Source organism: Acinonyx jubatus, chromosome B2 (genome assembly GCF_027475565.1).
Source record: "Acinonyx jubatus isolate Ajub_Pintada_27869175 chromosome B2, VMU_Ajub_asm_v1.0, whole genome shotgun sequence".
NCBI classification, from domain to species: Eukaryota; Metazoa; Chordata; class Mammalia; order Carnivora; family Felidae; genus Acinonyx; species Acinonyx jubatus.
In genome coordinates, this window is record NC_069385.1 from 121774706 (window position 1) to 121791524 (window position 16819).

Sequence of the window (16819 nt, forward strand, 5' to 3'; positions counted from 1 at the left end):
GTAAGTCTGGATTAAGTACGACTTACAGGCAGGGATCGTAAACAAAATAAAAAACTACACTGGGCCTAATTATTCTAAAATATTTCCCCAAAACATCAAGCACTTGGAAAATTCTGTTTTGAAAAAAAAAAATTAATGTTTATTTTTTATAGAGAAAGAGAGAGACAGAGCATGAGTGGGGCAGGGGCAGAGACAGAGGGAGACACAGAATCCGAAGCAGGCTCCAGGCTCTGAGCTGTCAGCACAGAGCCCCACGCGGCCTCAAATTCACAAGCCAAGAGCCAAAGTCCGAGGCTCAACCAACTGAGCCACCTAGGTGCCCCAGAAAATTCCATTTTGATTTCAAGTACCATCTAAATATTTAAACTCACAAACCCGAGATAACACATTCTCCTATCATTAAAAGTATTAGTTATTAAATATTTCAAGATACTTTTCTTCTTCACAAAGTGTAAATTCAAAAAACTAAAAGAGGTAGGTAGTTTTCACCAAAAGTTTTAACTAACTGGAACACTCACGAGCAGCAAACCTGACAAGGCTTCAGAAATACAACTTGTCTCCCAACAACAGAGATGTCTTCAACTGTGCTTGCCTGGATATTTCTGGAGTGTCACTCTCTTCACTCTTAAGTATATAAAAGTTTTCAGCAATAAAGAAAACTGAAGGCAAGATGGTACTCACTTTTCAATGTCAATGCCAAGTGGATTAGCAGGACGCAGAGACAAGGGAGGAATTCCTTTATTCCTGTCAGTACGCATATCATAATAATTCATTTCATCAACCCACACAGCAGACTGATCCAAAATACCTACCAAAATGAGGAGCACATCCTTAATAAGATACAGGCTAAGTCTTTCACTATTGCTTCACTTTTTAAAGACCTAAAACAAAATGCACACTAAGGTAATTTTTAAGACATTTGACAGCACAAAAGCTCTGTTTGTTTTTTGGGTGTTTTCTTTTTTTAATGGCTTGTGGCTTGATTAAAAACACTAAAAATCTATCAAATGGCAAAAATAATATCTCTTGCTTCATGGTTACATTGTACATTATTCAACAGAGAAGACAAGCTAAGCCTCTGAGAAAAAGTTCTGCTCAAACAAATGTATTTTATAAAAAATAAACAGTATAATTAAGTTGGCTAATTCAAAAAAATATCCAACAATTCTTTATATAAAGATATCAGTCAAACACTTTCCAAGAAATGCATGGCTTGAGTAATGGAAATGACTAGGATATTCAGGAAAAAATGGACAGACACTGTGAACAAAATATAATCTCTGAAAATGGTACTCTCTTTTATGTGACCAGATTCTTGACATTCACTTTGGCATAGGACTAACAGGCTTACCACTTCTGAATGTGGGTTGAAACAGAAAATGAGCAAAGGGCCAATGGGTAGCTTGAGGCTGTGAAGGCTTCATGGAAGGTATTTGATCCCAGGCAACTTCTAGCTGTATGAACCTTTGTGAACCAACTAATTCTATTAGTACCCACAGTTCTGACAGAATGCAACAAGAGGCTTTGTTAGAGGTTATGCTCAAGTCTAGATACTCCTGAGTTCAGTCTGATAAGCCTTTATTGAACCTATACTGTGCCAGGTCCTGGGCAGGATGTTTTAGAATAAAGTTAAAACTTTCGATTAAGTTGTCTTTATCTGTTGTATAAATATAAGACATTGCTGGATTCTGCCAAGATGTTTTAAGTTCCTCCAGAAAACTGATAACAAGTTCCTGCTTTAATTTTTAATTTTTGATGTTAAATAAAAATGAGTAAATAAAAACAGGAATATTATATATGTACAACGTATGCAGACACATGTGTGTGCAGATGTGTGTATATACATGTATAAATGTGTGTATATATGTATATATGTGTGTGTGTGTATATATATATATATTTTTTAATTCTCCCTTAAATTCCTTATCTAAGTTTTTATTTATGGAAAAAAAATCCAGGAATATAAGGAAGATAATGCTGTAGAAAAGCTCTATGTTTTATGATAGAGAACAAAAACAATTTGCAAAATTATTTACTTTTCAGTTTAAGAGAGATATGTGACCTGGGCTTAATTAAGCCTTAAGCTTAATTAAGCTTAATTAAGCTTGAAGCCCTACTTTAAACAAATGTTTATCAAGTACAGACCATGTACAAGACATTGCAAGACCAGAAAGATGAATCTGACACTATCCTAATTTTAGTAGGTGAGATGGCCATACACAGAAATAACTATGAGAAGAATAATTTAAAATGATAAATTAATTAAACACTTACTTAGGGTAAGGGTCTATACTAAGCACTATACAATACATGCTCTAACTCATTTAATCCTGTGAGGTAGGTAATACTGTTGTTCCACTTTTACCCACAAAAAAACCTAAGCATTCAAGTTCCACAGCTTGTAGTGATAGAGCGCAGATTTGTATTCAGAGTGACTCCTCAGACCAATTTGAGGAAGCAAGTGTTAAGTGCATAAAAAGTAACATATAAAGTGCTATAGGATACAAAAAAGAGAGATTATTTCTAGTTTGGAGGGCTAAAGGCACATTCTGGCCAGGCAACATTGTGTACTGGCCTCAAAGGATAGAGAAAAAGAAGGAAACAAGAACATTATTTAGATAATATGATTGCTAATTTGGCCACATCAGGAGAATATTTTAACTCAAATCTCAACTGCATAATACAAAGAAATGCAATTACTGTGTCTAAGATCAAGGAACTAAAATTGGCAAAGCAAAATGTTAAATAAACAGATTTTACAAAGAATTTAGGATAATAATTCTCTCATGACCATCCTCCTTAGATTTTACTGTTAGCTCACTAACCTGCGTTTCCAAAAGTAATGCAAATTTTAACCAATATCCCATTCCTGTCAAAATAAATATAATCTAAGTTAATGAGATGTGAAAATGGAACGTTTTATACAAATCTACCAGTTATACATTTTAAAAGACAAAACGTATTTTCATTTTCCTCTTTAGAAAAAAGTCATAAAAGATGGATACCTATTTTTTCAGGTTTGAGTAGCTTGAAAGACACTGTTGAGGTTCCTCTGCCACCTGACTTGGTTGTGACAATAATGTCTCCTTTGTCATTTTTAGCTTGTCCCACTCGGCATACTATTTTACTTGCAGACATCCATTCTGCCGTCAGGAGGCAATTATGTCCACAAATTGTCAAACCTGAAAATAAAAGCATGCATGTAACAAAGTTCAAAAGAACAAAGATCTTAGTCATGTCTGTTACATAAAAAGACAATTCTTCTGTCAGTCTTACCCTGTTTTTTCCATGAAGAAAATAAATCTAGAAATAACATTTCCTGTTCAATAGTTATTTCTATTACTGAATATACCCAATGTTATTTGCAAACATACTGTGTCTATTGATTTTTGTCTACTCTTTTATCTCTAATATCAAAGACTTCTTTAGATTATACTTAAATTTCTTCAAACACCAATGGGATTAAAAAAAAAATGACCATAATAATTATGTGTAGGCATTCCATATACTCAGCTTATGAGAATCTTAAATTATGTTCGTAGGTTTTAGAAGGGGAAATTATTACTATTATTAGAAATCAAAGTTGCTGATATAAAATTCTACAGTGTAGAAAGAAATGTATATATCATTCCCTACAAACAAATATATTTATCCATCTTCCTAAACATAATCTGCACTTACTTTTCCTAGTGTTTAAATTATATATTGCATATATGGAGGATATTTTATTCCAGGCACAGCTTGAAATCAGGTGAATGTAGTTAATGTTCTTGGGAATTACTGGATTACTATTTCATTTTTAATATCTGCATCCTATAAAGGTAGTGCATGGTGCCTTTGAGTTTCCCTAATGATACTATCACTATATTACATTCTGTTCTCATAGTAAACCAACACTCCCAAAACCTCAACTCGTGCCTGGCATCTCAGGCCCGATACCAAGTAAATTATTATAATTTAGGCAGTAGCCAAATATGGAGGCACTGAAAGATTATAGTGAGGAAGATGTACCCCAGACAGAACAACAATATATCACCATATGGACATACTGCCAGCTCTTCTACTAACTTATTTTCTTTGTATTTTCTATTTCTGCAAAGCAGAGAACAATGTAATAAATATTTATGGAAAAAGTAAACCGAACTGTATGTGGTAAAGACCCAGACACTTCACACTTTCTTTTCTCATTATTTAACTTTTTATACTGTTCAACAGTCAAGTTTGGTAATACAATTTTTTTTCAGATACCAGGAACACCTCAATTAATGCCAAATTTGGTTTAAAAAATGTAGGAAAGGAGTCAAGTCATCCTTCGTTAAAATGAAAGCACTATTTAGTAGGAATGTTGTACTAACCATTGAGAAAAATAACTACATTTCAAAGATGCATTTATTGAAATAATGAATTTTAGAGATTTCCCTAAAATAGCTATATGATTTATACATGTATGGAATCCTAATAATAGCATTTAAAGGCTTCTTTAGGACTAAGTTTTCTTTTGGTTTCTTTAAATGTGTAATGGCATTTACACATTTTTAAATGCATTCATAATTCAAAATTATTTTTTTCAAAATGGGAACATCTTTGATATCTTTCCTGAAAATCAATTTTGTTTTGAAAAATGTAAACAATCTAAGAGATTGAAAGCACCCCTAGAATTCCTCTCCATCTTTAAGATAAGCACTGAGTAGGGAGCTTGGGTGGCTCAATCGGTTAAGCATCAGACTCTTGATTTGGGCTCAGGTCATGATCTCACAGTTCATGGGCTTGAGCCCCACATTGGACTCTGTGCTGACAGCGGTAAGCCTGCTTGGGATTCTCTTTCTCCCTCTTTCTCTGCCCCTTCTCCCATGCTTGCTCACTCTCTCAAAATAAATAAATGAACTTAAAAAAAAAAAGAAAAGATAGGCACTGTGAAACACTTCAGTGAATATTTGCTCAAATAATTTTTATGCATACATAAATCAGTCTATGAATTTTTTAAATGAATGGAAAAAGTTTTAATAAATAAACTGAATACTTTTAGTGTTATATATGGTGGGTATTTTGATATTACTCTAGGTCAATACGTTAATGTTTTTAAAGTTTATACTATCAAAAAGATTCTTGTCATTTTAAATATTAACTCATTTCAGAAAGGAAAATTACTCAACAATAAATGTCAGGATTTAACATAAAGTCATTCCTAATATAGGTTCCTTGCTAAAGAACAACCTTATGATTAAAACTGAGCAATGAGGGGCGCCTGGGTGGCTCAGTCAGTTAAGTGTCCAACTTCGGCTCAGATGATGATCTCACTGTGCTGACAGCTCAGAGCCTGGAGCCTGCTTCAGACTCTGTGTGTCTCCCTCTCTCTCTGCTCCTCCCCCACTCATGCTCTCTCTCTCTCTCTCTCTCTCTCTCTCTCCCTCAAAAATAAACATTTAAAAAATTAAAAAAAAAAAAAAAAAACTAAACAATGAGAGAGGCACCCGGGTTAAACATTGGACTCAAGCCCCATGTCCAGCCCCACATTGGGATTCTCTCTCTCCCTCTCTGTCTGCCCCTCTCCCACTCCCACGTTCACACACTCTAAATAAATAAATAAGTAAATAAATAAATAAATAAATCTTTTTTAAAAATTAAGAAATGGAATTAGCTTTCCAATATACTGACAGGAAGCCTAAAAACATGTTCAGATGAACAAACATGAATGATATCCATGAAAGCACAAGTTGGAAAAAAACTACCCAGAATAAGTTTATTCATCTAGTTGTAGCTGCTATAAAGTTTTCTCTGATTTAATATCTGCTCTGCATTTTAACTAAAACAAAAATTAATAATCCTCATTTAATTTTAAACATAGATTTGAATAGATCATTTTAAATGTCATAAAAGTTAAATAAGATAGTAAGAAAGATTTCTTAATTTCTTAAGAACATTTTTAATAAGTCACTGCAAGCTAAGAAATCTGCTTCATACAATATAATATCTTTTTTTTAAGTAACTTGTAGAATTTCAAATAAACTGCTTTTATAATGTTTTACTTGGCTAATGTAGACTTCATCTGAGCTAAAAACACTCAAATTATTTAGCAGGTTAAGTTTGCTTTTTTTATAAAATGGTTTCTTGGCAATACATAGGCAGGTTGAAAGCTGAACTAGTGAGGTTTATAAAAGTATACACACTTAGTCAAATAAGAACAGCACTGCCTGAAGCTAAAGCAAGATTAAAATTTACATAGACTAGTAACTGTCATGTTGGGAGCTTCCAGTTAAAATGTAGGACATAACCTCCATCTGTATGGTTTATTTGCCTGCATTCTAGGGACTATTCTACTTTGGATGAAGAAAAAACTAAAATGAGCTACATCAAAAAACCAAGACAAAAATTAAATAAGACTATCTTCATAAGAATAATAATTTAAATATTGTTTACTGGAGAAACAAAAACCATGGCTAGAGAAAAATACAAAATAAGACATTTAAATAACACTAGTGAAAAGAATTAGCTGGGAAGTACAAAAATCAGTTATTAAATATAGTGCTGAGCTCCAATTTACTTTCTCTTTTCCAAGAGTTTTCCAGATGGCCAAAAAACAATCTGTCAACCTACACCAATAATTCAAGAAAAACAAGTTCCAACTCATAATCTCCAGTATTTTACCAATAGGTCCCTCATAAATTAAGAAGAGTCCAGAGAATGTCTGAATCCAGAAAAGTTTATATGGGAAACTGGCATATACATGCACAGTAGCATATACTGAAGCCTCTCCCTTCCTCATTCTGAATGCACCTCTACTCTGAATGCACTTCAGAGTTCACAGGAAAATAATCCTAACTGACCATACAATTATATTTACAATTAGCTCTCTACCCTGGCTGTACATGACACTTATTTGCATTTTCAAAAAGATGATTAGGCTCCATCTTTAGACTGAGACATAGCAGCCCAGAGCATTTTTTTTAAGTTCTAGAGGAGATTAAGACAAGCCAAGGGATGGCCCCCAATGTTTACAGCAGCAGCATCTACAATAACTAACTTATGGAAACAGCTCAAATGTCCATCAACTAATGAGTAGATAAAGAAGATATACATATACAGAATATCACTCAGCCATAAAAAAGAATGCAATCTTGCCATTTGCAATGACATGGATACAGCTAGAGACTATTATGCTAAGTGAAATAAGTCAGTCAGAGAAAGACAAATACCATGTGATTTCACTCATGTGTAATTTAAGAAACAAAACAAATGGGCATAGGGAAAAAAGGAAAGGGAAAGGCAAACTAAGAAACAGACTCTTAACTATAGAGATCAAACTGATAGCAAAGGAGAGAGAGTTTAGATTTGATTTGAAGGGCAATAAGAAACAGAAGAGGCATAATTCACAAGCACTAGAGAAAGAATACAAACAGTTGTATAATGGAGGGAAAAACTAAAGAGAGCAAAAATAGCTAGGAGGCTGTTTGAGCAATCAAAGCAGGAGAAATCAAAACTGAGGAAATGGAGGCAAAATCTCACCTGTGGGAAACTTTCTGAAGGACTTAGTGATAAGCAATTTTGACAAGATTTGATAAAATAATGATTTTAACAGAAAAGTCATAAAACCAAATAATTCTTTAATCTTTATTCAGCTCATTCTGTACAGATCACAATGTTGTTTTTATATCATCTTGCCTCAACTGCCCACTATAAAACTGCATTTACCATGGAAACACAGCACAGTTCTTGCTCTTACCAATGAGGTCAGTTGGGCCAGTCCCAAGGTTTTCTCCTCTAATTATGACCTTTGTCCATGGTATTCCTTCGTTTGGAGAGATGCCTGTCACAAGGGGGGGTTGTCGCAATCGGGACATTCTGCTTTGTTGAGCAAATTGGAGATCTAGTTACAGAAGTAATCTGTTAGAAAGAAAAGAAAAGGATTACGTGACAACTGAAATAAGGGTTGACTAAAAATACAAGAATGCTAGACACTAAGTACCAAAACATAAAAACAATTCTTAAACATATAGTTCTGAATTTCTTAGTTGTCATTTAGCTTATCTGCCAACATCTCATGAACATTAAATTTACCAAGGACACTGTATCTAGTACTGTGAGGGAAATGTCAGAAAAATAATAGACAACTAAGCCCTTGGTTCTAGAACTTTCAATAAAATGACAGAACCTAATGTCACCATTTAGTTCTATGCTTATACCTGCAGAACCCTCAAAATATGCTAGAAATTGTTCTATTCTCAAAGTTGTTAAAGGAAAATGTTCTGATTATCATGTTCACAAATAGTAAAATACATCTATATTCCCATAGGTGTACTGAACTTCACTTTATTTTTGTATTATACTTAGTATAACAACTCTTTTTCAATGTGATCAAATCAATATATTGACATTTTTACAAAACCTAGAATGTAGACCTACTGGCAAAAGCATGAATTTGCCAACTGTTCTGAGTGTAGCAGAGTCGGTAAAAGTGCAGTTTCTGAGGTCAAATACACTTGTTTTCACAGCCTGGTGCTCCAATTTACTAATTCTGTTCTAAACCCTCTGTTTTCATATATGTAAAATGAACCTCATAGTAGAACCTTTCAAAGATTACAATTAAGGTTACATAGGATAATCCTAGCACAGTACCTAGCATATGGTAGGCAACCAATACATAATAAAACCTCACTAATACACTCCCGAAGAACTGCTCAATTGCTCAAGGCTTCAGATGCCCCAGAACATGAAGGGGAGGTTCAGAGCAAAATAGCAAGAAATTGCAGGTTTTCTATATCTTCACATACTGAGAAGTTAAGACACCCTGGCATCTGCCTTCAACCTTGCAGTCTTCAGGAGATTAGAAGTTTAATCTCTGAAGAGCCAAGCTGAAGAGGACCTGTAATCAGGAATACCAGGCACAGTAAGGGCGATTAAGTGTCAACCTGCACACCTAACTGTGAGAATATTCAGGCCTCTTCCTTCTCTGCTCTTATACCTCTATCAGCTAGGTGTGAAAGCTCACCCTGCAATAAGTTGAATATTATTCTCTGGGGAAATTAAAGGGGAAAAAGACCAAAGATCTTGACATGTAAGGGTCTTCTCCCCCAAAAAGAAGGGCTATTTGCAGTCGTATTGCCCAATAGAAAATCCACTTACAAACTCTGCCCATATACAAACTAAACAAACCAGCTATTTCCAGACTCTAAAATATACAAGGACAGCCAAAGACTATAAGATGGTCAAGAAAAATATGTAAGAGAGAGATGGAAGTCAGATAAACAAAAAAATCCACAGAAAACAGAGATAAGGCAAATGTAATACACTAAACTGTGTCCCCTAAAAAATAGCATGCTATAAAGGTAAAATGAGTTTATATAGATGGGATCTAATCCAATATGACTGGTGTCCTTATAAGAAGATGAAATTAGGACACAGACACACATGCAAGAAGACCATTTAAGGACACAGGGAGAGGTCAACTAGCTATAAGACAAGGAGAGAGGCTTCAGATGAAACCAACCCTGCTGACCCCTTTAACCTGCAGCCTCCAGAATAATGAGAAAATAAATTTCTATTGTTTCAACTTTTTAACTACCCAATCTATTGGACTTTGTTATGGCATTTTTAGCTAACAAACACAGAAGAAAAAGAAAAATAAAGCCTTTAAAAGTATTGTAAGCTTTGACCCCAAATTAGTATCTGCAGAGGGAGAAAATTTTTATCTTAAAGAATAGGATGTCATGAAAAGGAATCAATCCAAGAGTAAAAACTCTTGAAACTTTCAAAAGAGGCAAAAGAAAACAAGATTTATATTGTACTTTTAATGCAGGAACTGACACTGGTTTAACCAAAGGTAGCAATAAGGCTGCAAATAGGCAGATGTGTGTTTGGGAGGAGGAGAGGTGAATAAAGAGAGAAATGGAATTATACATTTTATCTAAAATTGATTATCAAGATAATGGCAGATTAGACACAGAATCTGGAAATGTGGAGGTAGATGGCAGAAGACTTATAGGTGTCTGGGTTATGTTGTATAATAAAAAATGTTACTGACCTTTGTCCCTAGTTTCTGGGAGACTCAAAATCCAGGAAGTATCTTTGTTATTCATGAGCCTTCAATATCATATGTATGTAATATTCATGACATCTCACTATCAAAGCCTAACCAGAAAGGGCAACCATGTGATTAGAGGGTTGGGGTTTTGAGCCATCATCAGCTTGGCCTCTTCTAGAAAAGGGGAATGAGGCCTGAGATTGAGTTTAATCTCATAGCCAATGAGGCAATCAATAATGCCTACATAATTTATTTAATACAATTAAAATAACAAAACAACAACAAAAGAAGGACAGGAAAGAGATTATCCAACAAACCAAATGAGAAAACTCAAGTTATTTTGAACCCCTCCCCTTCCCTATCCTACTTCCTAAATCAAAGAGTCAAAATCTTTCTGTTAGAATCCAAAGTCAACTATTCATCTCAGAGCCTGTGGTTTTCCCAGTTAAGACATTCACCTTCTCAGGGTGCCTGGGTGGCTCAGTTGGTTAAGCATCTGATTTCGGCTTAGGTCATGATCTCATGGTTCATGGGTCAGCTTCTATGCTGACAGCTGTGGTCTGCAGCCTGCTTCAGATTCTGTGTCTCCCTCTATTTCTGCCCCAACCCCACTCATGTTCTGTCTCTCTGTCTCTCTCTCTCTCTCTCTCAAAAATAAACATAAACTTTTTTTTTAATAAAGAAAAATCCTGTTTTAAAAAAAAGAAACATTAAAAAATTTTTTTAAAAAATTCATCTTCTCTCCCTGGATATTTAACAGACTGCTAACTGGTTACTCAGCCCCTATTACCTCTCCACTACAATCCACTCTCAGCAAACACCTGCTAAAATACAGATCTAATCAACATCATCCCAGATTTAAAAAAAATCTTCCACGATACGCCACTACTCAGAAATCTCCAGTGCCCACAAAATCCTTACTATTTTATTAAAACCTGTCACAACTATTCTGTATTTCCTACTTCACTCTCAATCATTTCCTTCATTTGATACTAACTATATAAGCCCATTCACCCTTTATGAACTGTCAAGAACTTTTATGCCTTCATGATTTATCTTATTTTGACTAAATAGAAAGTCTTTCCAAGTTTGCTAAACCCTTACCAATATTTCAAGGTCAATCTAAAATAGTCTCCTGATCCTCTACAATGCTTCTGATACATAATTCTAATATTCACTGTGTTAAATCTTAGATATCATGTTTACATCTCCTCTTTGAAAACACAAGATGTTTAACCAACTCTATACAACCAATGCTTGTCATACATATCTCACAAAATAAACATATCATATGACTGCTGAAAGAAATCACATAAATTCTGAATGTTTTCTGAATGTTTCATGGTATCAGTGGAACACTGGAATTAAAATAGAAGAGAAGAAATACAAGGGGTAAAGTATAGATACATAGTCTATATAACCTATTGGGTATAGAGACATAGTCTATATACCTATTGGGTATATAGACATGTATATTAGGTATATCCATGCAAAAATCTTTTAAAAGTTTAAAGGACACTTGTATACAACACCTTCACAAAGAATAAAATACTCAGTAATACATTTTACAAAAATGCAAAACTAGTACTTTGAAAACCACAAGACAATATTGAAAAAGATTCAAAAGCTAAATAAATGGAAAGACATGGACAGGAAGGCTTAATACTGTTAAGATGACAATACTCAACTTGATCTGTAAATAAAATTCAATCCCTATTAAATTCTCAGCTGGCTTTTTTGCAGAAATTGACAAGCTGATCAGGAAATTGTATGGAAATGGAAAGGAACTAGGACACCTAAAGACACCAGCAGATTGAAAGTAAGGGGATGGAGAACCATCTATCATGACAATGGTCATCAAAAGAAAGCCGGATTACATCAGACAATCTAAATTTTAAAATAAAGACTGCAACAAGAGATGAAGAAGGGCATTCTATCATAATTAAGAGGTCTATCCACCAAAAAGATCTAACAATTGTAAGTTATTTAGGCCTCCAACATGAAAGAACCCAAATATGTAAGTCAATTAATCACAAACATAAAAAAACTCATTGATAATAATACCATAATAGTAGGGGACTTCAACACCCCACTTACAACAATGGACAGATCATGTAAGCGAAAAATCAACAAGGAAAGAATGGCTTTGAAAGACACACTGGACCAGATGAACTTAACAGATATATTCAGAACATTTCATCCTAAAGCAGCAGAACACACATTTTTCTTGAGTGCACATGAAACATTCTCCAGAATAGATCACATACTAGGTTATAAATCAATGCTCAACAAGTACAAAAAGATCAAGATCATACCTTGCATATTTTGAGACCATAATGTTATGAAACTGGAAATCAACCAAAAGAAAGACCATGAATACTTGGAGATTAAAGAACATCCTACTAAAGAACGAATGGGTTAACCAAGAAACTAAAGAGGAAATTAAAAAGTACATGGAAGCCAATGAAAATGAACACACGACAATCTAAAACTTCTGGGATGCAGCAAAGGCAGTCATAAGAGGGAAGTATATAGCAATCCAGGTCTTCCTGAAGAAGCAAGAAAGGTCTCAAATTCACAACCTAACCTTATACCTAAAACAGCTGGGGGGGGGGGGGATCCCCAGCAAATAAAGCCCAAAACCAGAACAAGAAGGAAAATAATAGACCTCAGAGCAGAAATCAATGATACAGATATTAAAACAACAGAACAATGAAACCAGGAGTTGGTTCTTTGAAAGAATTAATAAAATTGATAAACCCCCAGTCAGACTGATAAAAAAAAAAAGTACCCAAATAAATAAAATCACGAAAGAAAGAGGAGATCACAACAAACACTGCAGAAAAACAAACAATAAGAGAATATTATGAACAATTATACACTGAAAAATTCTGGAAGAAATGAACAAATCTGGAAGAAATGACAATCTGGAAGAAATTAACAAACTCCTAGAAACATATAAACTACCGAAACTGAAACAGAAAGAAATAGAAAATTTGAACAGACCCATAACCAGTAAAGAAATTGCATCAGTAATCAAAAATCTCCCAACAAACAACAGTCCAGGGCCAGATGACTTTTCAGGGGAATTCTACCAAACATTCAAAGAAGAGTTAACACCTACTCTTTTGAGGTTGTTCCAAAAAATATAAACGGAAGGAAAACTTCCAAACTGATTCTACGAGTCCAGCATTACCTTGATTCCAAAACCAAAGACCCTACAAAAAAGGTGAACTACAGACCAATTTCCCTGATGAACATGGATGCAAAAATTCTTAACAAGATACTAGCAAATGGGATCCAACAATACATTAAAAGAATTATTCACCACAATTAAATGGGATTTATTCCTGGGATGCAGGGCTGGTTCAATATCTGCAAATCAATCAATGTGATACATCACATTAAAAAAAGAAAGGATAAGAACCTCATGATACTCTCAACAGATGCAGAGAAAGCATGACAAAATACAGCATTCTTTCTTTATAAAAACCCTCAAGAAAGTAGGGAGAGAAGGAACATACTTCAAAATCATGAAGGCCATGTATGAAAAATTCACAACTAATATCATCCTCATTGGGAAAAAACTGAGCTTTCCCTCTAAAGCCAAGAACAAGACAGTGATGCCCACTCTCACCACTGTTAATCAACATAGTGTTGGAAGTCCTAGCCTCAGCAATCAGACAAAAAAAAAAATAGTAACAATAATAATGATAATAATAATAATAAATAAAAATAAATTAAAAAAAATAAAAGGCATCCAATTCGGCAAGGAGGAAGTCAAACTTTCACTCTTCGCAGATGACATGATACTCCACTACATCAACAAACTGCTAGAACTGATACACGGATTCAGCAAAGTCGAAGGACATAAAAACAACATACAGAAATTGATTGCATTTCTATACACCAATAATAAAGCAACAGAAAGAGAAATCAAGGAATTGATTCCATTTAAAATTGCACCAACCACCATAAAATACCTAGGAATAAGCCTAACAAAAGAGGTGAAAATCTATAAACTGAAATCTATACAAAGCTTATGAAAGAAACTGAATTAGAAGACACAAGAAAGTGGAGAAAATTCCATACTCATGGATTGGAAGAACAAATATTGTTAAAATGTCGATACTACCCAAAACAATCAGCACATTCAATGCAATCTCTATCAAAATAACACCAGCAGTGTTCACAGAGCTAAATAAACGATTCTAAAATTTGTATGGAACCAGAAAAGAGCCTGAATAGCCAAAGCAATCCTGAAAAAGAAAACCAAAGCTGGAGGCATCACAACTCTGGACTTCCAAGCTGTATTACAAAGCAATAATCATTAAGACAGGATAGTACTGGCACAAAAACAGACACATAGATCAGTGGAACAGAATAGAGAATCCAGAAATGTTCCAATGTATGGCCAACTAATCTTTGACAAAGCAAGAAAGAATATCCAATGGAAAAAAGTCAGTCTCTTCAGCAAATGGTGTTGGGAAAACTGGACAGCAACATGCAGAAGAATGAACCTGGACCACTTTCTTATACCATACAAAAAAATAAACTCAAAATGGATGAAAGACCTAAATGTAAGACAGGAAGCCATCAAAATGCTAGAAGAGAAAACAGGCAACAACCTCTTTGACCTCGACCGCAGCAAGTTCTTAGTTGATATGTCTCCAGAGGCAAGAAACAAAAGCGAAATGAACTATTGGGGCCTCATCAAGGTAAAAAGTTTCTGCACAGTAAACAATCAGCAAAACTAAAGGCAACCAACAGAATGGGAGAAGATATTTGCAAATGACATATCAGTTAAAGGGTTAGTATCCAAAATCTATAAAGAACTTTTCAAACTCAACACCCCAAAAAACAAATAATCAAGTGAACAAATGGGCATAAAACATGAATAGACACTTTTTCAAAGAAGACATCCAGATGGCTAACATACATGAAAAGATGTCCAACATCACGCATCATCAGGGAAATACAAATCAAAACCACAATGAGATACTACCACACACCTGTCAGAATGGCTAAAATTAACAACTCAGGTGATAATTGATGTTGGCGAGGATGCAGAGAAAGAGGAACCCTTTCACACTGCTGGTGGGAAAGCAAACTGGTACAACCACTCTAGAAAACAGTATGGAGGTTCCTCAAAAACTTAAAAATAGAACTACCTATGACTCAGGTATTTACCCAACAGACACAGGATTGCTGATTCGAAGGGGCACATGCACCCCAGTGTTTATGGCAGCACTATCAACAATAGCCAGAGTATGGAAAGAGCCCAAATGTACATCGACTAATAACTGGATAATGAAGATGTAGTGTGTATACATATAGTGAAATATTAGTCAGCAATCAAGAAGAATGAAATCCTGCCATTTGCAACAACATGGATGGAACCAGAATATATTATGCTAAGTGAAATAAGTCTATCAGAGAAAGATAAATATCATATGATTTCACTCATATGTGGAACTTAAAAAAATAAAACAGAGGGGAAGGGAAGGAAAAATAAGATAAAAACAGAGAGGGAGACAAACCATAAGGGACTCTTAAGTAGAGAGAACAAACTGAGGTTTGCTTGAGGGGTGTTGTGTGGCAGGATGAGCTAAATGGGCGATTACCATGAAGGAGGGCATTTGTTGGGATGAACATTTGGTGTTACATGTAAGTGATGAATAACTAAATTCTATTCTTGAAATCATTAATACACTATATATTAACTAACGTATTTTTTTAATTAAAAAAAATGTTAAAAAAAAAAGATAACAAAAAATTTCTTCAGGGGGTATCTGGGTGGCTCAGTCGATTAAGTGTCTGACTCTTGATTTCAGCTCAGGTCATGATCTCACTGTTGGCAGATCAAGCCTCAGGTTGGGCTCTGCACTGAGCATGGAGACTGTCTGGGTTTCTCTGCCTCTATCTCTCTCTGCTCCTCCATGCCCCCGTCCCCCACCACCAAATGTACGTGTGTGTGTGTGTGTGTGTGTGTGTGTGCTCTTGCTCTCTCAAAATTAATAAGTAAACATTAAAAAAATTCTTCAGATAAGTTTAAAGAGGCATACAAAGTTTATAGTATTTTGCTAGGATATTTCAGAGAATTTCAAAATCACTCAATACACACAGATATTAGATACTCAGTTTTCATCTGAGAGAACTTCCCAGTTTACTAGCACAGGGAGCTAAACAAAATCATAAAGCCACAGTCCTATGGCTTGAGGAGTAGGAGGATGGAGCTTTGAGCCAACAGTAACTAGAAAGAGAGGAACAAAGTCCTGGAGCAGATGGAGCCACAGAGGCAGAAAAAACATTACTGAAACCCTGGGCTGAACCCTGAACTGTATGTGAGAGACTCCAAATAGCACAGTAGACAGCAACAGCTTAAAGAATGAAAGAAGCAGTGATTTCAATTGCTGCCCACTACAGGAGAGACAAGATTTTGAAATCTGAATCTAATCAAATTAACAATGTCTATTAAAAAATATTCTTTAATGAAAAATTTTTAAAAAGCCAATGCTCTTCAGAAGAATACAAAAGAATCCAAAGTCTTTAAAATGTATTATCCACATACCTAGGATACAATAAAAATGACTGGACCCATTTAAAAAAAGTGAAAAATACATAGCCCCTAGTCAAGTAACAAAGCAGACAATAGAAACAAAATGAGCCAAATCCAAATTAGTAAACAAGAATCTGAAAGAGTTTATAACAAATAAGCTATTAAAGAACATATTATCATAATGAATGAATGTATGGATATTCAAAATAGCAAAACTGAAATGGAAATTCTAGGTACAATAT

The 16819-nt window shown here is 34.7% G+C and overlaps 1 protein-coding gene across 3 annotated transcripts in view; it reads right to left on the reverse strand.

The window, feature by feature from the left end:
• The window catches only part of EXOC2 (exocyst complex component 2), a 267798-nt gene that overhangs the window by 206462 nt on the left and 44517 nt on the right, over positions 1-16819 (reverse strand). For all 3 annotated transcript variants that reach the window (XM_027040160.2, XM_027040158.2, XM_027040159.2), the window contains exons 2-4: positions 7721-7881; positions 3006-3182; positions 682-808 (exon numbers count right to left, since the gene is read on the reverse strand). In XM_027040160.2, coding sequence (XP_026895961.2) covers positions 682-808; positions 3006-3182; positions 7721-7838 — 422 coding nt within the window. In that variant the 5' untranslated portion in view covers positions 7839-7881. The remainder of the gene's footprint in view (positions 1-681; positions 809-3005; positions 3183-7720; positions 7882-16819) is intronic.